The sequence below is a fragment of the Amphiprion ocellaris genome, chromosome 20 (genome assembly GCF_022539595.1).
Source record: "Amphiprion ocellaris isolate individual 3 ecotype Okinawa chromosome 20, ASM2253959v1, whole genome shotgun sequence".
NCBI lineage: Eukaryota > Metazoa > Chordata > Actinopteri > Pomacentridae > Amphiprion > Amphiprion ocellaris.
This window is the reverse complement of record NC_072785.1, coordinates 18,561,884-18,589,817: the sequence shown is the minus strand read 5'-3', so window position 1 is coordinate 18,589,817 and position 27,934 is coordinate 18,561,884. Positions and strand designations below refer to the sequence as shown.

The window sequence follows — 27,934 nt, the reverse complement described above, 5'->3', positions numbered from 1 at the left end:
AGTCATTTTGGAACACTGTAGAACCTTAGCATGGCTAGAGGTCTGTTGAAGAAGACTTATTTGACATTTGAAAAAAATTACAGAGGACGAATGTCTACCTTCAGGACAAACACACCTAACTTGCTACAACAAGTTCTTGGTGAATATCTAATATGAATAAGTCAGAGCAATGAAATACAACTTAGAGTTGTTTAGCTTGGTTGCTTTCTCTGTGGAGTTTGCGTGTTCTCCCTGTGCCTTCTCTGGGATCACTGGCTTAATCCCACAGTCAGGAGACATGTCTGGCAGGTTCATTGGTGATTCTTAAATAGTTTGATGTGAGAGTATGTGGCTGTTCATCTCTTGTTTTTGTGTTATGATGGACTGGTGATCTGTGCAGACTGTAAACCACTTGAGAGCTCCAGCTCCCTTCAGCCCTCTACCTGAATAAGACCTATATAGCTTATATATGAACATAGACAGCATTGCATATAAAAATATTATTTTGCAGCAGTTATGTTTTTAGGGTGATTAATGCTAATGTAAGCAAGCAGATTTATAGTATTGTACCACCCATGCGGATTTATGGTGTTACAACATCCATATATGGATCATTGGTGTTAAACTTTGGGTCACAGAGTCACAAAAGTGCAGTTTTTCAGTCCAGCCAAAGACTAATATGGACCTGCGTCCTAGTATTCAAGATACTAATTCTAAGGGTCTATGAAAAGGTGGCAAAATGTAGTATAAAGAAGAAATATTTATACAAAATCCTCTTGATTTTTGAGCATACTGTTGGAAAGAAAGTTGAGTTATTTATTACAGAAATTGATGATGACAACTCAGACAGAAAAAGGGCGTAATTTAAAAAAAATAAATAAATTTTACCAGGAAATAACTGCTTTGAAATGTGACAGCAGCACTGTCAAGTTTAACCTCAGATCTACACTACTACATTCTATAGTTTTTAGATATAAATTTGGGGTTTTTGTCACATATAAATGCTAAACCAGTGTGTTATGAAACGTGTGATTTTACTGTGTACTTTTTTAAAGAAATTTTATTAGTATGCAGTATAGGCATAGCAGTCAATGAAATCAAATGGTGTAATAACACTTCATTTGACACCACTTTAATAGAATATTTGATGTGTCAAACCCATAGAGCAAGGCTATTCAATTAAAAATTGACTCGGGCCGGATTTTCAGACTAAGAACATGAGCTGGGCCGGACGTTTTTAGCAGACAGTGAGCAAAGTTAAACATTTAAAATAAACACAAACAGATAAGATAACAAACACACTGGATGTTTACTAACGTATTGCCACATCCAAAAGGACATAAACACAATAGAAGAGCAGTACTTAAACTAAACCTGTGCTGAAATACTGCTTCTTTAAATTTTACATTTCAAACACACAACTTCAACACATTTTGATAGATAAATATAAGCACAGGTTAAGGTGCATATGAACATAAAAACTAAGTGCCGATTAGAAACACCATCTTTTGTTTTGGTCACATCTCAAAGTGCATTAAAAAGTAACTTGCTTAACAGTAACTTGAGACATTTTTCTTTTTTTGAAATAACAAAAAACAGAGTTTGTCCCTGTCCATATTTGGTCTCATCTGAGACAGTCACATCTTCAGTGCATATAATCAAAAAAATAAACAGTAGGCACAGTGATAGTTACTATCCCTTTGAAACAAAGTAAAGCTGACATCAAAGTGCATAATAAAGTGCAACTAAGTGAAATAACTGTCAAAACAAAATGTCTTTCTTAAATATTAAACTTATAATAAGTGAACAGAAAATAGTCACATAAATACACAAAACTACCTTTAGTGTCTGCTACAGCACGCTGCTTTGTTGCACTTACCATGTCTCGAAGACATCTGTGGCGAGAATGTTTGACGTGTCAGACCTGTTTGATAGCAGATGTCACACTCGTCTTAACTTTATCGTCCGTTACAACTTCATCCACGACAGCCAACATGCAGTCCTTCACAGTTTCTGAGTCTGTGAACGGCCTCTTTTTCGTGGCCCTTTCCTGAGCTGTGCAGGTCCGCTTCATTGTAGTACAGCTCCGGTTGTAAGATGCAGTCAAACTCTGAATTATAGCCGCTCTCTCATGACATCCCTCGGGAAAGTTTGTCCGAAACGCGGCATGTTTTTCCAACGTGGTGTCTTCGGACATTATAATCTTTCAGCGCTGCAAAGCACTCGTTGCAGAGTAAACACATTGGTTTGGCGTTCGGACTTGGTGGTAAATAAATAAATACTTGTCAGTCCACGCAGGATTAAACCGACGGTTTTCCTCGCCGATCTGTCCTTTCAGGATAGAAAAAGACATGCTGCCATTTTTGCCTGTATAGAACTGCTAATGTTAACTTTTCAAACGCGACTCCTCAACACAATGCATTGTGGGTTAGTTGCTAGGTTACGGTAAGTGTTGCATTCCATGTTTGCAATAATGTTGGAATTTTTGTAAGAACTTGTCAGTGTTACTGAAAAATGTTTTTCTGTTTTTCTCGGACCCAAGTCCCAATCACTCGGCAGTTGCTTTAGGGCCACTCGAGGGTTGCTTTCGGGCCGCATGTGGCCCGCGGGCCGCTAATTGAATAGGGCTGACCTAAGGAGTGATATATTTAATTTTGAAAAAAGCATTTAGCCATACTTAAAGCTTTAAGTGCTTTATTAACACGGAACTACAAATTTTGTATTGTTTTATTATCACAGGTTCTGTCTGAAAAGAGGTGGCATCATTTTAAACAGTGAAATCAAACTAACAAAATGTAATGACCAACCAGTGAGCAATACTGGATTCTGCAAAAACATAAATAACTTTTTTAAAAATCTAAATCTTAACACAGTTAATGTATTAACTTATTTTTGTGTGTATGCATGTATTTATTGATTTATTTAGTAAGCATTTTAAAAAAACAACTTAGGCATTTATTGAGTCACTAAAATACTGTAGAGTACAGACCACATCAGCATGATTATAAACATCCTCTGGTAAATGAACAACCAGATACTGATGTCTCTCACCATATGGACTTCAGGAGATGACTGGGGGATGATAAACCGTGACCTACTGGTTGGGTTCTCTCTGTTCTCATGTTTCTTACATGTTTGTCCCCTGACAGCCGGGTCGTAATGTTTTTTGAGCAACACACCATACTATGACGTTTTTACAATGATGGTTCTACTATGAAGCCAGTTTGACATGTTCAAGCGTTCTTTGTGTGAAAACTCAGAGATTTCAGGTATCAGAAGGTGGTTTTCAACTTTCTTTGTTAACTTTCTGCTTCAACTTTAAATTAAATTTCCTTCACTAACCCAGCTCTCTGGACTTCCAGTAAGCTGTGTTCCTATTGGCTGTCCAAGTGGCTGCTTGGTGTTATCAGGAACACCTGAGCAGCTGCTTGGTGTTATCAGGAACACCTGAGCAGCTCACTGTCTTCCTGCTTTATTTAGCTGCAGACAAACATTTCCTCTGCTTCTCTTCACCACTGTTTGGCTCCGTTTGTTCTTTAGGCGTTGGCTTGCAGCTTCCAGCAGTAAAATCGTCTTTAATGTGTTTCTTGGTGTGTTTTAGGGCTTTGTACTGGATAGTTGTCTTGGTAAATGTGGTTCTTCAGCCACAGTTAGCACATGGTCCTAATGTGTGCAGTGATTAGTGGATTTGGTGCAGCTGAGTTGTGTCTTTATCTTGGCTGTAGTGAGTCTTTAGAGGTTTTTGGTCAGACACATTCTGTATTCTTGTTTGTGAACCAACATTGGTTGTCCAGAAGGTAAGAGTTCCTGTCCTGATTCTCTGTTCTCAGAGGTTCTCTGGTAGGCTGCAGGAGACTTTAGTGTTTGGGTTGTGCCAGTTTGGTTTTTGTATGGTTTCATTTGGACGACTATCTTGAGGCCCCTCCATGTAGTTTAGTGAGGTTTTCTGGAACAGTCCTACAAAGCAACCTGCAGCAGAAGAGACTTTGAGAGTTTTTAGGAAGTTCTGGAGACCAGACTTTAGAGCAGCAGAAACATTTGTCAGCAGTTTGAGCAGGAGAAGGTGAGCTTCAGAGTAGAAATGAGATGGAAACCTTCTTGACCCGTGTGGTGAGGTCCTGTACCAAGAGTTTGAGCAGGTAGTGAAGAGTCTGTAGTTCTTTGGTCTGGAAGCACGGGAAGAGTCGACTCATTAAAGGAGAAAACAGGAGATGTTGGTTCTTCAGTCGCTCTGCAGTTTCCAGTTTCCTTAGACTGAATATCAAGTTTATATTTTAAATGATTTACCATGTGACCCCAAGAAGACTTCAATAAACTGCCTCCATCCCCTGGACACAACATATTTTATTATGATGTTACTTCTTTTTTTTTTTTTGGTTTGTTTTTGAGTTTTACTCATAGTTTCAGCATAGTTTTTTCTCTTTGCTTGTTTAGTTTTGTCATCTGTGTGAAAGGTGCTAAACAAATAAAGCTGAATTGATAAACTGAATAATTGACTAACTCGTGATTGTGACAACAGAAGTTTTTTCATTGTGATTTAAGGGTTTGTTTCATTTTTAAGGTTGGGGTTAAAATCTTGACAGAAAAAAAAGATTAGAGAAATAAACTACAGTAAAAAAAAAGTAATTAAATCAAAGGAAAAAAACATTTAATATAATAAAATTTTTAAAAAGAAAATTAAACATTAAATACAATTAAATTATATTAGACAAAATATTTAATTAGATAATTAAACGGAAGATACAAAGCATGGAATGATGAAATTAAGCAAAAATTTTTAAACAAAAATATTAATAATTAAAGATGAAATATTTTAGATAATTAAACATTCAAAAAATACAATTAAACAAGAATATTACACATTTAGAAAAATACAAAACATTTAATTAGCTTATTAAACCTTTAAAAGTCAAAACATTTAACTAAAAAATTAAATGTTTAATTAGAAAATTAAATCTTAAAGACAATAAAACTTTAAATAGGAATTAAAGAGAAAATACAATGAAGCATTTAAAAAGAAAATGAAACCTTAAAAGGTGGTAAAACATTTAAAAAGAAAAACCTTAAAGATTTAATCAAAAAATTAAACATTGGGAAAGAAAAGGAAATTTTTCAAACAAGCCGATAAAACATTTGAAAAAACAACAATTAAACATTAAAAAGACAAAACATTTCGAAATCAAATCAGACATTAGAAAAGAATAAAAGGTGAGAAAAGAGCAAAACTAAACATTTAAGAAGAATCAAACTAAAGACAAAACATTTGAAAAGACACCAGTTAGACTTTAGAAGATCAAATTAAACAGAAGAGACAATAAAACGATCAAAAAGAGCAAAAACAGATAAAGTTCTTAAAGTGTTTTCTAGTCTGAAATGAAAACATCAAGTTGTTTCTTCAAACATTTCCTCTTTCTATGTTCTTGGTTTGATTGTGGACAGATTTACTAAGAACTCATTTCAGAAAACTGCTTTCCAGATAAAGTCTACTAGTAGTTGAAGGCATTGATCAAACTAATGTTACCTTCTGATCTCCACAAACTTTACTGTTCAGTGAAGAGAATCAAAGTTTGTTAAGGATTTCTAAAAAACCCACAGGTGAAGGTCTGAGAAGAACTCAGATGGATGGTCTAAATGTGAAATCAAGACTCATGGTCACAAGTTTTAAGGCTTCTGTTAACCAGAAAGTTCAAACTAACAGAGAAGTACTGAGAAACTTTTAAAACTTCAGTCCTCAGAGTGTCTGAAGGTTCAAACTAACAGAGAAGTACTGAGAAACTTTTAACATTTCAGTCCTCAGACTGTCTGAAGGTTCAAACTAACAGAGAACTACTGTGGGACTGAGAAAATTTCAGCCCTCAGACTGTCTGAAGGTTCAAACTAACAGAGAACTACTGTGGGACTTAGAAAATTTCAGCCCTCAGACTGTGAAAGCTCAGGTCCTGAGGACTCGGGAGGTGTGGAGGCTTTGGAAAGTCTTGGAACTGAGGGTTCCACCCTCCAGCACAAAGGCTGAAGTCCAACCTCCTGAGAAAAACGGTCGAGTTGAGACTCAAGTTAAAAAAAAAACTCGAAAACGACAAAAAATAGATGATAAATGCGCAAAAACGAGAAGAATTAGTATCTGAGCGAATAGCTCAGGAGGATAAGAAGAAGGACTACGAAGCGGAGGGTCGTAGGTTCAAGACCCACCACCGGCCTTTTTCTTTCTTTGTCTTTGTCAGGATTTGAGAAAATTTAAGAAGTGTCTGGTCTTGAACCAGCGACCTGCAGCTCCATAGGCAAATCCTTAACTCACTGAGCTACAGATCAGATAAAAAGAAATAAATTCGTCGTCCCTTTGACATCGTAGTTCCTGAAGTGACCACATGGGTGGAGCCAAGGCGGAGTCTGGGTGGAGTCAGGGCGGAGAGTAGGCGGGGAGGTGGGTGGCGGCCTCCCCCCTCTGCTCCCCCACCTCCCCCCACAGCCCACCACACCTTCCCCCGCCCGACGAGTTCTTCGAGTCTCCACGAGTTCTTCGAGTCTCCACAGGTTTTCCCGAGTTTCTTGAGTTTCCACAAGGTCGGAGGCAGAACAAGTTGTCGTGAAGAGGTGTTGAAGTCAGTCAGGATGGACTGACTTTTTACAGCGACTAGAAGGAAGACGACTAGAAGAGCAGGTCTTTAACCACCATCCATAAAATCCATGGAGTCGCTCCAGAGAAATGAAGGGAGGTCAACTTTTATCAACCTCCATCCAGATGTTCAACTTGATATCTTTACTTGGAGATTTTTAGCACCAAAAACCTTTAGTATCACACTTTATTATCATTTATTAGGACTTTAATGGAATCTACCAGCAGATTTACTTTTTGTTGAGAAACTTTATTCTTGTCGTCGTGGGACTGCAGTATTTAAAACTGTTCCTTCTATTTGACCTCATGTTTATTAGTTTTAGTGGAGAAAGTTTGAATTGTCAATTAGTCTCTTAAAAACTAAATAATAAATTGGATTAGTCAAGAGGTTTAAATTTCTTACTTTGTCATATTTTAAATATGACAAAAAATATAAAAATAAAGCATCTTGAGACAATTTGACCTGTAATTGGCGCTATATAAATAAAATTGAATTAAAATTGTATGTATCTTGTAATGTTGGAGTAATTCAGCCATATATGTTGGAAAACACATTTTCTTTGTCCATTAATCTGTTGATCGTTTTCTCCAGTAATTCATTTCTTGTTTTGGTTTATAAAATGTCAAGCCCAAATATATTCAGTTTACTGTCATAAAAACCAAAAAGATTTACATTCATGATGCAGGAATCAGACAGTTTTTCACTTTTTATCTTAGTTTAGTCAGAAAGATAGTTGATAATGTGTGAATTATTGCAGCTTGTGAGCCGGAAAAGGTTTTAATCTTTGGGGCCGAGTGTCAGAAAACATTTAGAAACCAACATCAACAAAGCACTCAACAAAGGGAAATCCAACTTTTGCATGACAATGTCTAATTAAAGGACATTAATTTCCAATGTAAATGTGTGATATTCATCCTCTGGAGCTTTCTCTTCACATCGTCTTCCACCTGGACTGGTTTGGTCGGGAGCATGTGCAATAAACATTTGAAAAAATGCACGTTAACATCAATGAATGACACTGAAGTTTAATCTCTACATAAATGAGACTGAGTCTGGATGTGCTGCTCTTTCATTAACTCTTAAGTTTAGGGAAAGTTCAAACAAAAGAGGACAGTTCAGAGAAGACTTGAGAATGAGCTTATTTTTAACAAACATCTCAGACTTTCTGAGCTTCAGCACCTACAGCAAGATATTTTAACAACAAGCAACTCAAGAGATCCAGAAGTTGGCGAGAGTTAGCTTTAGCTGAGCCAAAGAACATGTGGGACGCTAACCTAGCAACCATTTCAGACTTTTCTTTGTGAATTCTGAGAAATAATTTCCTATTTAATGACAGAGCTACACATCTTAACTCAGTCTCATTAAAACACTCTAATTCAGTGTCATCCATCCATATTAAAGTGCAGTTACCCAAAATGTTTGTTGCATGAGCTCCAACAAAACCTGTCCAGGTAGAAGGCCACTTTGACAAACAGGAAGTGGAAGATTCCAAGCACATTTATAGATGGGGGAACCAGACCGTACTAAGTGTCGTCGAGTGTAGAGGGGTGTTTTGTGGGTTTTTAAGGCTGATATTGATTATTAGTGAGACATTTGGAGTAGATATTCATTTGCAGTAAATGAAAGTACTTAAAATCTTGAGTTAAACTTAGAAGAACACAAACTCTAACAGGAAACTTTGTTGATACATATTTGTTTTGTTTACAGATGTTAAGTTAAAGGAGTTTTATTCGTGACGTATAACCAATCAAATCACTCCAGAAGACAGAGTGACCACAGGTAGATAAAGGTTCAGAGCCAAAGTAGCGCCATTTTTAAATGTATTTATTACCATAAATCAGTAAAAAATAAAATACTGATAATCAGTAAATCAGTCAGCCCACAATTACTACAATTCTACAATGTCTGTCTCTTTCCTTTGACTTGTTATTTGTACAATATACGATGTATATGATGGCGTTTTTTCATACCAAAGGCTATACTATGATGTTTTCTAAGAGACATATGATGCTACTCTGGTTGTTCTGGCTCTGGGCAGCTGCACTCCTCCTCTGTTGTTTTCTGGATTGTACTCAGCTGCATGCCTTCGTCCACCCGGCCTCCGTTGACTCGTCCCGCCTGCCGTCTCTGGAGCTGAAGCTGGATTGGAACAGACCACAGTACAGTCCAATCACGATGCCAGCTGCCTCTCAAAAGGCTCCTTCATCTGGCAGGTGGCGGCACTTCTTCTGAGGGGAAGCTGAGCTGGCCCAGCAGAACTTTGGAGATGTGTTCCAGTGGTTGCTGGATGTGTGCGGAGATAGAGAGGGACCTTTGAATTGTTCAGAAAGGAAAACAGGGAACCCATTGGTAGTTTTAGTTTAGGGTGCTACTGCGGTGTGTTTTTGGGCTTGAAGAGGTGAACAGGAAGAGTTTTTTTTTCGTATTGATTATCTTTTACTTTGTTCCTGGTTGGAATGCCCATGAATGTCAACATGAAGTTCACTTTTAGTTCTGTTGATTTATTTTTATTTTACTAACACCCATTTGTTTTTAACCCCCTCACATGTTGTGTTGTTGTAAACTTACTCTTTCAAATAAATTCTCATCTAACCCTCTGGAAACCAGCGTTTGGACTCTTTTGGTGTTGCTCCTCACCTACTGACAGCTGTGGACTAAAGGCTATACTGTGACGTTTTTAGAGCGACATGCTATACTATGATGTTTGTTGGGTGACACGCTATACTATAGGCTTTTATAATTGACATATTACTGAGGGTTTTTTTTGTTTTAGTTTTTTTTTTTTTTTTTAGCAACATATAAGAATTCGAACAGTTTTAAAAGTTACTATACTTTTACTTGTGCAATGGAATTATTATTCTATGGCATTTTTTAGATGACATATTATACTCTGATGTTTTCTTGAATAACATACTATTTTGACAATATACTGCATTATGACATTTTTTGAACCACATATCATACATGACAATTTTAGGCAACATCCTATCATTTTGCACTTTTTGAACACATAATAATCTATGTTTTGTTTTTTTTTTCTTGCCAACATGCTGTATTATGAACTACAGGCCATACTATGTTATTCTTGAGTAAAGCATACTATACTTTGACATTTTCTGAACTACATCCTATACTATGGCGTTATACACAGAGTGCTTTGGTTACATGTTGATTTATAATCTAGATTTTTTTCTGTTTTGTTTTTTGACGGGATTACTACAGACCTGACTGTGAACACCGTTGACACCCACCTCAGGGAGACGCTGCCTAAGATCTCAAGGCTGCTTGGTCGTGGTCTTTCTGGCACGTACTCTTCCAAGATGAGCCGGGAAGTTTAACACTGATGGAATGACACCAGGTCTAAGCCGACAAACTTCCAATTCCTCCTCAACCCATAGTCTCTGGGAAACCTACATGGAGTAAGAAAAGTAGACAGAGAAGTAATTAAGTCTGTACACAACATATTAAAAAGAAATTATGCTAATAAATTAAGTACAAAGAACCGAATTCACCAATATACTGGAGACCAGAGCTATTTAATTTGATAAGTATAACCTTGTATAGTAACATTTCAATTATTTGATAGCAGTCCTAAAGAACTGCCTGTAATCCCAATCATAAAATAGGTTTGGAGGAAGAACATAGATCAGCCCTATTCAATTAGCGGCCCGCGGGCCACATGCGGCCCGAAAGCAACCCTCGAGTGGCCCTAAAGCAACTGCCGAGTGATTGGGACTTGGGTCCGAGAAAAACAGAAAAACATTTTTCAGTAACACTGACAAGTTCTTACAAAAATTCCAACATTATTGCAAACATTGAATGCAACACTTACCGTAACCAAGCAACTAACCCACAATGCATTGTGTTGAGGAGTCGCGTTTGAAAAGTTAACATTAGCAGTTCCATACAGGCGAAAATGGCAGCATGTCTTTTTCTATCCTGAAACGACAAATCGGCAAGGAAAACCGTCGGTTTAATCCTGCGTGGACTGACAAGTGTATATTTATTTACCACCAGGTCCGAACGCCAAACCAATGTGTTTACTCTGCAACGAGTGCTTTGCAGCGCTGAAAGATTATAATGTCCGAAGACACCACATTGGAAAAACATGCCGCGTTTTGGACAAACTTTCCCGAGGGATGTCATGAGAGAGCGGCTATAATTCAAAGTTTGACTGCATCTTACAACCGGAGCTGTACTACAATGAAGCGGACCTGCACAGCTCAGGAAAGGGCCACGAAAAAGAGGCCGTTCACAGACTCAGAAACTGTGAAGGACTGCATGTTGGCTGTCGTGGATGAAGTTGTAACGGACGATAAAGTTAAGACGAGTGTGACATCTGCTATCAAACAGGTCTGACACGTCAAACATTCTCGCCACAGATGTCTTCGAGACATGGTAAGTGCAACAAAGCAGCGTGCTGTAGCAGACACTAAAGGTAGTTTTATGTATTTATGTGACTATTTTCTGTTCACTTATTATAAGTTTAATATTTAAGAAAGACATTTTGTTTCGACAGTTATTTCACTTAGTTGCACTTTATTATGCACTTTGATGTCAGCTTTACTTTGTTTCAAAGGGATAGTAACTATCACTGTGCCTACTGTTTATTTTTTTGATTATATGCACTGAAGATGTGACTGTCTCAGATGAGACCAAATATGGACAGGGACAAACTCTGTTTTTTGTTATTTCAAAAGAAGAAAAATGTCTCAAGTTACTGTTAAGCAAGTTACTTTTTAATGCACTTTGAGATGTGACCAAAACAAAAGATAGCGTTTCTAAACGGCACTTAGTTTTTATGTTCGTATGCACCTTAACCTGTGCTTATATTTACCTATCAAAATGTGTTGAAGTTGTGTGTTTGAAATGTAAAATTTAAAGAAGCAGTATTTCAGCACAGGTTTAGTTTAAGTACTGCTCTTCTATTGTGTTTATGTCCTTTTGGATGTGGCAATACGTTAGTAAACATCCAGTGTGTTTGTTATCTTATCTGTTTGTGTTTATTTTAAATGTTTAACTTTGCTCACTGTCTGCTAAAAACGTCCGGCCCAGCTCATGTTCTTAGTCTGAAAATCCGGCCCGAGTCAATTTTTAATTGAATAGCCCTGACATAGATGGTAATCTGGATATACATGAGTTAGGCTTTATAACTACTATTGGTAGTATTGGTGGTAGTAATACCAATGTGACTACTACTAGTAGTCGTAGTACACACAACTGCTGCTGATACTGGCACTGCTACTACAACTTGTAATACTATTACAAATGCCGATACTACTTCTACGACTCTAACAGCTGTTTATACTACTACTGCTGCTTGTACATTTAGTATTACTACTACTGCTTGTACAAGTATACTACAGCTACTATCAATCGTCTGGTATTTGGTTGTCAAGCTGCTCGCTCGCCTTAGTGTTTTGCTAGTGGCTAACTAGTTAGCTCTCATAGACTGGAAGCTCTCAACAAGATTTCATAATTAAAAAAGAGCCAAAAACTATTCTTACCTATGAAAAGTCATTCCAAGTTTCCTTGTCTCAGTCGTACGACGCAGTGTGTAATTGTATGCAGCACAGCGAGCCGGCATACTTGTTTCCGTTTTCACGCCGTTTACATCAATGGAATGCACTGAAACTTTGCCCCCACTAGCTTAGCCTCGCTGTAGCACGCAGCTCAAAGGGGCGTGTCCTATCTACTCATTCATATCTATGAGAACAATGGTGGCTGCACATAAGGACGCCTGACGTTGATTAGCTGCGTAAATACCATTATATACAGTCTATGGCAGGGCTATTCAATTAAAAACTGACTCGGGCCGGATTTTCAGACTAAGAACATGAGCTGGGCCGGATGTTTTTAGCAGACAGTGAGCAAAGTTAAACATTTAAAATAAACACAAACAGATAAGATAACAAACACACTGGATGTTTACTAACGTATTGCCACATCCAAAAGGACATAAACACAATAGAAGAGCAGTGCTTAAACTAAACCTGTGCTGAAATACTGCTTCTTTAAATTTTACATTTCAAACACACAACTTCAACACCTTTTGATAGGTAAATATAAGCACAGGTTAAGGTGCATATGAACATAAAAACTAAGTGCCGATTAGAAACACCATCTTTTGTTTTGGTCACATCTCAAAGTGCATTAAAAAGTAACTTGCTTAACAGTAACTTTTCAGAACTTGAGACATTTTTCTTCTTTTGAAATAACAAAAAACAGAGTTTGTCCCTGTCCATATTTGGTCTCATCTGAGACAGTCGCATCTTTAGTGCATATAATCAAAAAAATAAACAGTAGGCACAGTGATAGTTACTATCCCTTTGAAACAAAGTAAAGCTGACATCAAAGTGCATAATAAAGTGCAACTAAGTGAAATAACTGTCGAAACAAAATGTCTTTCTTAAATATTAAACTTATAATAAGTGAACAGAAAATAGTCACATAAATACACAAAACTACCTTTAGTGTCTGCTACAGCACGCTGCTTTGTTGCACTTACCATGTCTCGAAGACATCGGTGGCGAGAATGTTTGACGTTCAGACCTGTTTGATAGCAGATGTCACACTCGTCTTAACTTTATCGTCCGTTAAAACTTCATCCACGACAGCCAACATGCAGTCCTTCACAGTTTCTGAGTCTGTGAACGGCCTCTTTTTCGTGGCCCTTTCCTGAGCTGTGCAGGTCCGCTTCATTGTAGTACAGCTCCGGTTGTAAGATGCAGTCAAACTCTGAATTATAGCCGCTTTCTCATGACATCCCTCGGGAAAGTTTGTCCGAAACGCAGCATGTTTTTCCAACGTGGTGTCTTCGCTGCAAAGCACTCGTTGCAGAGTAAACACATTGGTTTGGCGTTCGGACTTGGTGGTAAATAAATAAATACTTGTCAGTCCACGCAGGATTAAACCGACGCTTTTCCTCGCCGATCTGTCGTTTCAGGATAGAAAAAGACATGCTGCCATTTTCGCCTGTATAGAACTGCTAATGTTTACTTTTCAAACGCGACTCCTCAACACATTGCATTGTGGGTTAGTTGCTCGGTTACGGTAAGTGTTGCATTCAATGTTTGCAATAATGTTGGAATTTTTGTAAGAACTTCTCAGTGTTACTGAAAGATGTTTTTCTCGGACCCAAGTCCCAATCACTCGGCAGTTGCTTTAGGGCCACTCGAGGGTTGCTTTCGGGCCGCATGTGGCCCGCGGGCCGCTAATTGAATAGGGCTGCAATACTGTGTGATTTGTCGACATCCTTTTGTTGCATTAAGCTCATACTTTAAAAAATATTATTTTTTGAATCATTTTTTAGCCCTTAGAACTGCTGCCGCTGTTCTCTCCCAGCTTGTAAATAGTAATGAATTAATCACATTCACCTGTTGTTCATGGTGGCATTCAGAACAATGTGAGAGCATGTCTGTCTCTCACTGCCTCCCCTTTATATGTTTTTCTCTTTTGTGACAATGAAAACACTTGTTCTTTTTTTGTGATATTACATTATCCCTCTCCCTCCTCTGAAGCTTATTTTCCTCCCTCTGCCTCTCTTTTACACTCGTCTGTGTCGCCCTTTTCTCTCCATATATCTCTGTCTGTGCATCTCTGCATCACCGTCTTTATCTGTCTCTCTGTCTTTATCATGTGAAACATCGCTTTATCTATCCCTTTAAGTATCTCAGTGTGTAACACCCATCCTCTCTATCTCCCTTCTGACTATCTCTGCATCTCAGTCTGTCTAAACATCTTCCTTTGCCACTGTCTCTGTATCTCTTCACGTGTGTGCCTCTTTTTTTTCCCATGTTGTTTTACATCTCTGTCAGCTCATCTGACTTTCTATTTTGGTTCCTATATTTCTTTTTTTTTTATTTTAAAGCAGGCACTTATACGGTGACCAAGTCACATGGTAGCATGTGAATGCTAATGCTGATGCCTTGCTGTCATGGCTGTCAGTGTGTGCATGTGAGTGTGTTCAGGGGTCGGGGTGGTGACACTGCTTAGCGCTCTGGTTGGTTGAGCCCATCTGTCACTCAAAACGGGCAACCTGTGGTCCCGGTCACCATCTAGCCGTATCAGTGCTGTGACAGAATTATGAAAATTCCTGTCTATTGCTCACTGGCCCAGTTGATTTACCAGCAGCGCCTCGTTCCATGGAAGGCTTTTAAACGGCTGATTTAAGCCGCACATATTCACACACACAGACAGACACACACCTCCGCCTTGAATAAAGCCTCACATGGCTATTAATTCCCACCATTTGCTGAACAGGAAGATATTGTCTGCCTTTTCATACGACTCTTGTTTTGATAGATTTTTGATTGAGTTATTCTCAGTGTGTTGGTGTTCCTGTTTGTGTCTTTGTATCTTAATATGCCGCCAAGGCTTTTGTTTTCATCACACTGTTTCTGCAGTTTATGGTGAATTATTTGCTTCACAGGACGTCTATTCTGCGTCATTTCTCCCTACAGCACTTCACATCTGTTGTCATTTCATTACAGACATTTATTTGACACTGTGTGCCTGCCAAGACACTCTGGATAAATCACACTGTTATTTTGTCTGCTTCCACACACCTGAGTGGAGGGAAAAGGCAGAAAATGGTCTTATTTTCTACTTCCAGCAGTTATTTTTATTGGTGTAACCAGCAGCACAGCAAGTCTGTTTATCACTAAGCATATTCTCAGTCAAAGAGAATCAGGTTTCAGTGAGCTGGTGTGTGCTCAGCAGGTACAGTACATTCATACAGTCGGCCCCAGCGATCAAACAGAAGCTGCATTTGAATGACTCTTTCTTCCCTCCCAAAGCCACAGTGACAGGTTGCTACTTGTTAGACCTCCAGTCTGCCCGCGGTCTCTGTGCTTATTTGACTGACTGACTGGCAGTATTTCTGCCTCTTCTGTCTGTTCTGCTCGTGTACCTGATTGCCTGTCTACCTGCTGGCATATTTGTCAGTGTCTCTTCTCCAAACAGATGCTCTGCAAACATTCCCGTCAACAGTTTATCTGCAGAAATGAATTAGCTGCTACACCTTGAAAAGTTGCTGGATGTTTTCGCCGAAGAGGAAAGTACAAACCGTTGTTCAGGGCTGCACCGTCTGGCCGTGATAACAACAACTGCTCCACTTTTTACACTTAGACTCTGGCGTAGAAACAGTCCATGCAGACAGCGGTCCTGCATGGAACTGCTGATGGTTAATGGATGATCAACAAATCAACTAAATGTCCCCCAAAACATTTACTGGACACTTCTTGCTGGGAGAGAAATGCTGCTGAAAATACCCATTTTCTTGGTATTTAATGATGGTAATGAATGAATGTACTCAGCCAGAATCATCCATTCATGGCAATTATAGCCTCTTAAGTTTCACTGAAAGTCCAGTGCGGGCTTTAATAATGCTCGATGTCGTACTATCCACTTCTTCTCTAGTGCAACCAGCCCTTCTTCCACTGCAAACCGCTTTAGTGTTTTTCACCACGGATAATCGGATCTTTGTGTTGTCGTGTGTCGCTATACCTCATATAAGATAATGTTGCATTGTTTGGTCAGAAAATGGTATTGTGAAGTTAGCTATTATGCTGTAGAATGGCCTTCGTTTGTTACAACCTGCCCAGATTCTCTCACTTTCACAGCTCAAGAGTCAGCTCCCACATTGCAAAGGTTTTTTGGAGGTACGTATAGTGATCTGGTCTTTTTCTTTTGCACATCTTATGGTCAAACCAGTGAGGGTGCAGAAAGAGGCACTTGACAAAGGATCCACATGTTTCAAGGTTTCAGTTTTTCCAGTTACTTGCATATAAGGAGCTATCGAAGCAGCCAGGTTAGAAGAAACACAGGTATGGAGGTCATTTCATGGTTTTCTCATGACCAATGCGGATTTTTAAAGTGGACAGCAGACATACGTCCAATTCTGTGCTGTGACTTTGCACCTTTTAGAGAATATACCAGCTGGTTACAGATTGGGTTTTGAAACTGAGGCGTGCCGAACGCAGTGGTCAGACAGCGCAACAGGATTTCTGGAGAATTTAGAAGTTCCTACTGTGTTGGAGCACCGTCGATGGATAGCATGCACAGGTCAAAGCTTCTCAAAGTCCTGCGGTGACTACTTTAATTACAATGCTTTTAGTGATGAATTATAATGGTGTGGATAGCGGAAAATCTCATATAGCATCTCTTTTCCAACTGCAAATTTTGGGCATCCTGCCACCCCTTGCAGACTTGGGTAGATGACATGATCTACATGACGTTTACCCTCAACGATGCAGAAAGCATGAGTTGACCTTTACCATACTAATGATTTTAACAATGACTCTGTTGCATTTAAGGGTCTCGGCAAGTGAGTCAATGTGCATCCGGTAGCACTAAATGGTATGCGTATACTGTTAATAGTATCAACAACACCTGTGTTTTAAATGCTACAACATACCAAAATGTCACCTCTGACAATCAGTGAAAAAAGTTAGGCACCCAATTTGCACCTCGGTGGCCCCAAATTGTAAGTTACTGAGTTTTACAGACTTGAACATCCAGTATACTGTTGTCCACTTGTGCTTTTACCCATCCAGCCGCTTCATCCTGATAGAAAACAAAGAGAAACAACAGATGTAACATTGGTGTGTTCAAGCGTTCTCGTTCCAGCATGCTCACTACCTGCGTCCCAGGTGTATTTTTACTCTGCAAAATATCTCAAACCGCCAATTTTAAAGACAACAGGATGCAGTGTCAAATATTATTTATTCATTAGCTTTTCATTTCTTTTTTACAAGGTTGTGGAACAAAGAGGATTTTTGGAGGCACAAACCTAAGAAATCATTCTCTGTTAGCCCTGTTCTGTGTGATTTATCTGCTTCTCTGCCTATATCTATCTGCTCCTGTGTGTATCTGTCACTGTCTGCCCATATCTGTCTGTCTGCCTGTCACTGTGTTTGTCTGAGGAGGAAGGGAACCCACCCACGGTTGTCTGGTCTCGATCTCCATGGCGACCTAATCCTCACCAATCCCAGAACAGTAGTGTTCCAGTTGAGACCCACTGTGTTACAGCAGCCTGTCATCACTGATCACTGGATAGAGTTGCTTCTGTTTTATCGGACTGGCTTTGATCCACATCTAATGACGTGTGTGTGCGCGTGTACTTGTGTATGTGTGTGTGTATGTGTGTGTGATAGACAAAGTGAGCATTTGTTTGTCTTTCTTTCGTATGTAGCAACCCCCTACATACAGGCAATAGAATGTGCATTCAAGCATGTCGAAATCAAACACTATATTTGTATGTATATGTGTGTGTGTGTGTGTGTGTGTGTGTGTGTGTGTGTGTGTGTGTGTGTGTGTGTGTGTCTGTGTGTGTGTGTGTGTGTGTGTGTGTGTGTGTGTGTGTGTGTGTGTGTGTGTATGTGTGTGTTGCCCTGGCTGGCAGTAATGAATCCAGTGGTGCTGTTGGCATGAGCAGGGCCATGCTATTAACCTCTTTGCCAGCTAGACTGATCTCACCCTGTCTGTCTGTCTCATCGGCCTAATGACACACACTCACACTCTAAGCACAACACATACGTGCGCGCACACACATACACACACATACACATGCACACACACACACACGGGCGCACACACAAACCTGTCCTTTCTAATCAAATTTCCATTGACGTGAAAAATATTCTACATAGTCCAATCATCTCTATTCACAGAGTCAAAAAGCTTCTGCCAGCTTTGAGAGAATATTTCTTTCTTTCTTTTTTCTTTTTTATTTTTTAACCACCCACTCAAAGGAAGGCACTCTTCAGAACTGTTTCAAATATATTAATCTCCACTGGTTCTCTGCAGCCAGATCAGATTTCACTGTATTTTACACCAGCCATCAGTTACAACATGACTTTTATGAGTGGATTTTCTCACTCATAACAGTCACAGTAAAGATACAACTGTGGATGTGTGCTCTTTGCTTTTTATCTGACAAGGCGGTAGTTGTAGTAGTTACGTCATGCCGGAGTCCCTTATAACGCCATCATTTGAGATATAAATCACTCCGAGTTTGAGAGACTTTGCCAAGCCTGCCAAGGGAAGATTTAAAGGGACATTTCAAAGTTTAGGACTCGGGGTGAAAGCTGGACGTGGACTACAAGCCCCAAATTACAGCCTGTATGCACATTTAATGAGTTTGTGGCAGCGTTCCTTGCTGAATAAAAAAGCAACATGACATGAAAGGGAAGAAATATGACATGAAAAGCGCTGTCATACTGCCTCACCAGCGGTCGTAAATGTTGTTTAATAATCTGCACTTGGCTTTTGTGTGTATGTGTGGAGCTCTGTCTGTGTGAATAAGAAAACCCCAGCCTCCATAGGAAATCCTTAGAGGAGTGGAGGAGCACCTGGCGCTGTCTGTAGTCATAACAAACGACAAGAAGGGATTAAGACTACATTTGTATTTGTGCCAGCTTGTTACACGCACTCCCTGTTCACATTCTCTCTCATAACCACCGTGTAATGCAGCATCGGCACTTGGCGTGGCTTCGCCCTCGTGAGTTAGTTTTTTAACTGCGCTGCTCTGGAATGCCGCGGCTCGTCCATGTGTCCCTCATTAAGGTTACGGCCTGGGACGAGCCTGCAGTAATATCCCACACACCTCATCCCATCTGTGAGCTGACCGAGACGGAGATAATGTAGAACGGAGGATGCATTTGGCAAGCTGGAGGACATAAAGTTAGAGGTTTTTGCAGTGTGAGTTCATTAGGCGGAGGACTGCTGGGAGACGGGCGTCATCCTGCTCGGAGCTAAATTGCAAGCCTTTAGCCGAGGGACAATCAGATGAATTGGAAAGTGGATAAGTAAGGAAGAGGTTATGTAAGTTTATGTGTGGGATGTTTTTACCTTTATCTTCCAATCATTCCAAGCGAATTGTAGGTTAGAAACTTCAGCTTTTACGTGATTGGCTGCTACAGCGTGGCACCTGACACACGTCGTAACATCTCACTAATTGTACCTGAGACTGTCTCTGCATTGCTTTCAATTTAAAGCGAAGCTCTGACCTTAATGTCTCCCCTCTAACTGTTATGTGATTGGTTGTTTCAGCAGGTGGCGCCATATGGCCAGCAGGGGATGGGGGGCTACACCCAGCAGCAGCAGCAGCATGGGGGGCAGCAGGGAACCCCTCCATACTTCAGCCCCCCTCAGCAGAACCCTCCAGGCCCGACCCAGAGTTCCTACCTGCAGCCTCGACCACCGCTGCAACAGGTACCAACACACACTCATATGCACCCACAACGAGACACACACGGCTGTTTCCTGTGTGTTAAATCGGGCACGACATTCAGTTCAATCAAGTTCTTTTTACATGGCGTGAACAAAAATGCAAATGGTAACCCTAACTCAATAATAAATATGAATAACTACATCAGTTACACACAAGTGTACACATGTTGCTTCGCAGATGTAGCATCAAGAGCAAAATGTGACATATCAGCAGGAAAGGAATTTCTCGCAAGTCTTTTTTAATGTGTTGTAGTTTAATATTTTAGTGGTGCTGAGATTGAAGAGAGCATCTTAGGGGATAAACTGTGTATTTGTGTTAGTGGTCCAACATGTCTGGTCTAGGGGTGTTATTCACTCGCATTATTCTTGAGAGGTATTTTAGGTAAATCTCACGCTCCATGTTCCTGAATAATTTTACACTCTCTCAAATCACACATACATATACACGCACACTCATTCACAGATTGGACGGTCATAGTGTATGAACACATATTGTACATTTTCAATGCACACAGTGCCGCCAGTGCAAACCCAACTCTCAGAACAACAAAGGGCCTGTTCCACAGATATGGATCGAGACTTATCCTGCCAAGTTTCAGCCTGATGTTCTGTTGAAGATTTCCACTGGGAAGCTGGGTTCAAGCAGTTGTTTTTTGCGTTGAGTGAAGGCTGCCCATGTGTTTCCCATCCGCTCTGCAGCCAGAGGGATCTATCAGCCTGCATGGAGTGACTCTGGCTCACAGCCCTGCCCTGGATCATTACAGAGCAGAACAAAACTGAGCAATGGAAAGAATTGGACGAGACGGGAGAGATTACAGCAGAACTGGACAGGAAAGAATGTATCGGATAGAACAGGGAGGAAAGAAGAAGACAGGAGACATTTGAGCAGGGCTAGAGTGAAGTAGGGTCGCCCCAAGTCCTCCCGCAAGAACAGTGTCACGGCATATAAAGGCTTGTTTAAATTAATAAATATTGGCTATATTGGTCCATATCCAATCCTAAAGCACAGTGTTGCAAACAAGAATACTGACATGCACTCCTTTCCTCTTCTGACAGCATGTTGTCCTTTTAGTTTCATGTCTGAGGTCAGACCTAGTAGCATTTCCATACCACTTTGAACACAGCACAAATCTGAATGCATGCAGCCGCACTAACGGAAAGAAATGCACGATAGGTAGATAGACAGACAGACAAATAGATAGATAGATAGATAGATAGATAGATAGAGAGATAGATAGATAGATAGATAGATAGATAGATAGATAGATAGATAGATAGATAGATAGATAGATAGATAGATAGATAGATAGATAGATAGATAGATAGATAGATAGATAGACAGATATGGATAGATAGATAGATAATTTATGTAATCTGGGGTTTGACAAAACATCAACAGAGGCTGAAGTCTACTTTGTTGCTTCCAGCTGTTTGTCGGACTTTTTCCTCTGACCTTAATAAATACCTGCAGCATCAGAGAGCAACAAAATCCATATGAACATCTCCTAAGAGAGAGAATTGTGCATATTTACACACATGGAACAATTTGGAAACTTCATTAACCTCGGATAACTTGTGCGGCTGATACTTCTGGATGCAGCTGGAATGAGAACACACATTCCTCAGTCCTGATGTCCTTAAATCAGCCTCTCTATGTTTTGTCTTGTCAGTTATTCCTGACATGGAAACAGGATCGATCAGGATGTAACAGAAAGTCATACTGTACTTTTCTTCACTGAACTGCAGTTAAATCCTTTTTTAAGTCATTTGTGTCACAGCAAATGATTGACACAGTGACATAGTAGAACATAAGTCTAATGTACTATTACATGATGACAAATACTGCGTGCATAGCATGGCTCTTTAACTTATCTCTCATGGTTGTCTGAATGAAGCCATGAGGATCATTAGCATAAAAATGATTTGTCTGAATAACAGAATGTGGCAAATTTAATAGATTAGACTCTTAAAGCCAGCAATGTAGTTCATTCCATTGTCTAAAAATAACTGAAGTACAATTACTTTCAAGACTACAGAACTGACGCACAGTTTTGAATCACTCTACCATATTTACTGTATTTGACATTTGCAATTCACTTTGCTGATTTCCAGATTTCTCATATGGATCAAATAATAAACAGTTTAGAGAATAGAATGCCTTAATTTGGATTTAGATACTCAAGAGTGTGGTATTGTATTAATAGTAACACCCAGTCCAGTCTCACAAAAAAAGTGTACTAGCTGCATTAGGCCAGAGCAAAAAAACCGAACAGGCTGTACATTTTTTTAAGATTCATACGTTTTTTAGGGGCTGATCTTGGTGGCAACCCAGCACCACTTAGCTTTCAAAAGGGCCAGTTCAGAAGAGTTTTTTAACTGTGAACATTTGCCATTATTTGCTAATAATAGTTGATACGCCTGAAACAGCAGGTAGCACTTTAGATACCCATTTTAACAGGACATGGTGACTGTACATATAAAAGACAGCACAGATCAGAATACCTTGAGAGAGATGTGCTGTTGTCTCTCTGTAAAGACCCAATTCTCAATTCATTTTTACTCTGCAAATGACAGTACAGGGCAGCAAGAACACTAGAACTATCAGCAGAAACAACAATATTTCCAAGCGTCTCTTTTTTTGGCCCAGACACTGAGTAGGCCATTAGTGGTTCACAAATGTGTGCAGACTTATTTAGCATCTGCACAAGCTGATGCCATTTGGCACTGCTGGAGTTGTGTCTGTCGAGGTACTTATACTGTGATTTACTGAGATGTAGTTAAACCTTCCTTTAGACAGACTTGAATATTGAGCACACCAAGACAAATAGCCAAGCAAAAAGCCATTGTGAGCACAAAAGCAGGTTGTCAAAAAAGGAACTCGTCAGTTTTAGCATAGTAATTTTCATACTGAGTGAACGTTTCAGCCAGCGCGCCTTTTGTCTCACACCGAAAAAGCACTTACTCTTGTTTTCTCACTTAACATGCTCACACACACAGACTGTGCAGCCTATTGAACAAACATTATTCACTCTAACTAGGAGGGGCTGAGATCCATGGCCACGTTGACATTTTGTGACAGTAATGGTGTGTTTTCATCATCGCTGATGATGTGGTGTCAATTGACCCGTGCTGACATTTATGTACCAGGTAGTTCTGCCCAAGCGCTCTGATTGGACAAAGCCCTGTTTCACCTGTGCTGATAGGCCTCATATTGGTTGCTATGCCAACTTCTGTGGTGATCGGGGAGCCGGTTCCCCTCTGTTTTTCATTGTTATGCATGTACGCTTCTTTAAGAGGAAATGTCTCAATCAGCGCACATGCTTGTTAAAGCTGCATAAAAGCTTCAGTACCTTCAGCAGCCTTTGCATCAGTGCTGCATCCTGCTGTCTTTACATATAATCAAAAAATCCTTCCGATGTGTTCCAGCTATCCAGCAATTTATGTTCCAGCAACACAGCAGGCAATATGTTGATACCTCCTGGTTTCTGACTACTTACCGTCACATGATAGACCCAGATAAATTTCCAGCAGCTAATAAGCCCCTGGCCCCCACACTTTTACAGTACATTTTTACATTTTTAACTTGGTGTAAGAAATGAGGTTTTACAGGAAACCCGGCTATTAATGAACAGTTGAAGGGCCGGCTTACTGACCAGGGGTCCAATTCATTTGAAACAGCCTTGATGTATGCACTGTGTGTAAATGGAATATATATAATTAGTATTAGGCCAGATTCTTGGAAACAGAGGTGGATTTTTCTCTTATAAATATATACATACAATTTCATCTTGTGTACAAAATCCAGGTCCATGGTCTCACTTCATTTCAGCAGTTTATGTTGAAGTAATTACTGAAAATGCACAATATTGATCATTAAAAACCATGACATTTTACACATAACAACAACACGCCCGTGCTGTGGCATTAAGACAAAGTTAATTGTCCATCGATTGCGTGAGAGAGGAATTTAGAGAGGCAAATAAATATCAGAACATACCAGAATAAATTTAAACAACAAAGAAACGAGGTCTCTGTCTAAGATTTCGGATTCAAGAGGTAAACATGTTTGGAAATTGAACTTACACAGTGCTGCTGGCCAAGATTACAAATAGAAGATTTGGTGTGCTTTCAGCTCAGCGTTCTATTACTTTCATTTTTCCGTTCTGAGCGAGTGTGTGTCTTTCTATCAGTTTTTCTATATGTGTGTCTGTGTGTACACTAATCAGCCGAGTGTGCTGCACAGCAATTCTGAGCTGTGAAAAGGTCAAACGGTGACCTTTGTCTGTGATTCTGGGCTGAAATGAGACATGATGTGAGCCGCACAGAACGGATTACACGCACACACTATACACACAATTGCAAGCGCACGCCAGATTAGGATGTCATTGTGGTTTTGACCCCTGTTTTTTGACCCTGCATTACTCTGAGAAATCCAAGCTGAAAAGTTCTTTATTTTGTTCTTCCGGCACTCTCCGCAGTTCCTTTCCCCCCACTCCACTCCCATTAACCCTAGCCAGAGGACATCCTCCAGTTGATGGAACCATTCCAGCTGCCTTTGACACAGAATTTGCTCTGCAACCGACCGCTATTAGCTGGTTTTGTAACAAATCGAAGTGAAAATGCCGCCTTTCTTTGAGTCTGTTGCACTGCTGTGACCTCATCTGATTGCGAGGAGCAAAGAAGGCTAAAAAGACATTTCTAAGACATCAGGGCTGATACAAAAAAAAGTAAAAATATATATATAATATCGCATCAGGGAAGAAGTAGGCTTTAAAAAAATGTGGGAGTTTTGTTGGTTGATTTTGAATGCCTTGGGTGTTTGAGAACACCACACACTTTTAAAAAGCTGATTGTGAGATACGGTTCGAAGAAACACTGACATGTACTTTTAATTGACTGACTTTTTAACCTCATACACTAATTTATTTCTTCACTTCACTTTCCACGAAATGTGTTTACACAGTGCTCTGCTGCAGTCGAAATTGCAATGAAAACAATTTCTGGTAATGTGAAAAAAAATATTTAAAGTCAAGGAGGAGTGGCCCCTTTTCTGAAAGCAACAGTTTGACCAGAGCCTATAAATATCATGACCCTCATGCTTTTGGTGTGATTGTTAACTCCAGCTGAAGTGTGAGACAAATCGCTTAAAAGGAGGAGAATGTGTGCCCTTTCTTTCTCTTGATGGCCATATTACATTTGACGCATAACAGATGAAGTGCATGATATTTTGTTACTGTCTAATACATTCGGCCTTGTAAAAACGGAAATGAGAGCGCTACAATTTCAAGAATTTGGAGATAATTTTTTATGGCATGTTTGCTTTATTGGGTAGTATACAGCGGAGTGTGGCAGGATAGACTGAGGGGAGAGAGAGAGAAAGGAGGTGAAATGCAACTTTGGCCAACTGCCAGACTCAAACTCATAATGTTGCAAGAACATGGTACTGGCTTTGATCAGCTATTCCGTGGAGCACACACTATTTAATTTTTCACTTAGAAACAGTGTGTTAAATTGATGTTTATGGAGTAATTACATGTGACAGAATATAGCCTTGCCTTGTTTTAGTGTAATTTAAATTGCGTGATGGATATACCAGTCAGTGGTATTTGGGGTGAGCAGGAGAGCTGTGAGGATTTCACTGCCGGTCTTTGAAGAAGGAAGTCAATCCCTGTAACATTTACTCCCCATAGTAAGAACTACCTATCCGTTTTCCTTTGTGAAACCGATGCCAGTTCCTCTATTGACTTTAACTATTTCCTCCTACTGTCTGAGAGTGGGCTCTGGGGACTGGTGCTTTGGCAAAGATGAACTCTCAGTTGATTGGAGGAGACACGCTCACTTTACAGGGACCTACATGGGAGGTTAGATGCTGCTTTGTGACGGTCTATAGCACAACATGCACACTTTCCACTGTGTCAGCTCATGAACAAAAAAAACAAAACAATAACCGCTCCTAGGCTGCTTTTAATACTATTTAACTTTTCCTTTACTCTGTTGCATGTTTGCCTTTCAGTGACAAACTGTGAACTGTCATATGGAGTCACTAAAAGCTTCACAGTGCATATTTTTTTAACAGGATCTGTTTAATGCAAATGAATTATTTGTAGCAATTCTTAAAATGTGATTTGTACAGTTTTTTTGACGAAGCTTTAAACTTAATTTAATATTTTTGATAGGACTGCAGGTAACACATGAGTAGTTCAAGGACTGTCAGAAACTTGAAAATCTTAAAATTCTTTCTGCTTTCTCAGTTTCTGACTGATTAATTTTCTAATAATGGTTCAGAGGTTTAATATGAAAAATCCGATCTGGAGGAAATGCATACACATTTGATATATTGGACATTAGACACATGTATAGTATATAGCGGTTTGTACACAAATCAAATGTTTCTTGAAATGAAGACCCAGTTCTGCAAAACCATCTCATCCATTTAGTGTCTATTCTACAGTTTCTTTTATTGTATCAGTTGCTCTTTCTCAGCTAATAGAGTTATCCTAGTTATAGAGCAACTGCAGACATTTACATGTTCTTTTTTTCCCTCAAGGCTGTAAAGACTTCAGGTTAAAAGTGAAAATCTAGTCTTGACGTGAGAGGACTGAAATTGAGTAATTTTCTATTTCTGTGTGTGAAATGATTTTATTCATATATAATTTTTCCACCAGTGAAAGCCCTCCAAAAGCTATAGGAAGCCCACATACTGGTGGATCAGTTGGGTCCTGTAATGTTCACCACTTCCCATGTGTCATTTCCTATTTCTTGTCTGTCACCTCTCCACCTCCAACTGGCTGCAGCAGCAGGCCTTTCCCCCACCCTCCACCACCCCGCTTTTAATCACACCAGGTTAATTAAAAGGCCATCGTGCCTTTCTGCGGCCTGCCCCCCCCGGCTTTATTACCCCCTCGCTGTATACTTGCTCTGGTGCCTCAGTCGCCATGGCCACCCCTCCTCTCTCACACACACACACACACACACACACACACACACACACACACACACACACACACACACGTATACACTTTCAATCACACGGAAATGGGAGCTCACCTTGGTGACGGCGAGGAGGTTGAGGGGACAAAACGAAGGAAATGAGAGACACGAAGGAAGTGTGTGTGTGCGTGTGTGTGTGAGAAGAGACGGAGTCAATAGGATGTGGTGAGAGTTGAAGCGAAGGGGTGTGTGGCGGGGGCACTGTGTGTGGGTGGGTGGGACGCCCAAAGTTCAATGTCATTAATTGGTCACCATTTGAATATTAAGTGAAGAACTCTGTTAATTAACGGGATAATAAAAGTGCTGCTGGCTGGAAAGAGGGTGGACAGAGAGAGAGAGGGAGGATAGGCTGCAGAAATGGAGGGCATATGGCGAGATAGAGAGGAGGGAGAGAGAGGGGGGGGAGGAGAGGGGAGGCTGGGTGTGAGGTGATAAGAGGGAGAGAGAGACGTCTGTGGGTAAAGGTCTGGCAGTGGTAATTTGCGGAGAGCCGCTTTAATTGTCATAACCTTTTAAATGGCAGAGTTTATCGGAGTCCTCTAAATGTCCCCGCGTATCGCCACGGCAACCCTGGGCCTGCCGTACTCTGATTGGACGCCGCTGACGAGCACTTAAGCTTGATGAGTTTTCAGGCAAAAACTAAATGATAAAATTGAAAAAGAAAAAAAAACATATTCTATATAACGTGTATACAGTATGTCAGCTAGGTTTTTCTGTGTGTGTGCGCGTGTGCGATAGTGTGTCTGCATGGTTTGGAGACAATGTTTTTAATTTAGTGTGTTTTTTACCTCCACGTTGACTGACACTCGCTAATTGCTCGGCCAGAATCCGACACTGTTTTTTTTTTCCTCCCTTTTTTTCCCTTTTTTGATTTATGTTTGTTTTTGTACAGCCGAGCTGCAATTCAAATGCAAATGAACGAGAACGGGAGAGGTGTTTTTGGAACAGTTAGGACAATCATAATGGCTCAGAAAAAAAGGGGGCCGGTAGTTAGCAGCACAGCACCCTAGGGGCCTCATTTAGCTGCCATTTGTTAGGAAATGCCGCTACATTTGTTCCTGGATACAGACTTCACAGACAGAGAGAGAAAGAGAAAACACTAAAAAAAAAAAAAAAAT

General features: G+C 40.0%; 1 protein-coding gene and 1 long non-coding RNA gene across 6 annotated transcripts in view; one reads left to right on the top strand and one right to left on the bottom strand.

The window, feature by feature from the left end:
• LOC111562637 (AT-rich interactive domain-containing protein 1B-like) overlaps positions 1-27,934 on the top strand; it is a 198,236-nt gene that overhangs the window by 37,885 nt on the left and 132,417 nt on the right. For 4 of the 5 annotated variants that reach the window (XM_055005692.1, XM_055005695.1, XM_055005693.1 and 1 more), the window contains exon 3: positions 19,647-19,808. In XM_055005692.1, coding sequence (XP_054861667.1) covers positions 19,647-19,808 — 162 coding nt within the window. The remainder of the gene's footprint in view (positions 1-19,646; positions 19,809-27,934) is intronic. The other variant, XM_055005694.1, reaches the window with a different exon arrangement.
• Positions 8,173-13,341, bottom strand: LOC129347734 (uncharacterized). The gene is made up of 3 exons (XR_008599988.1): positions 13,146-13,341; positions 9,845-10,003; positions 8,173-8,904 (listed from the first exon to the last, which is right to left on the bottom strand). It is a non-coding gene; the product is annotated as an uncharacterized LOC129347734 (long non-coding RNA).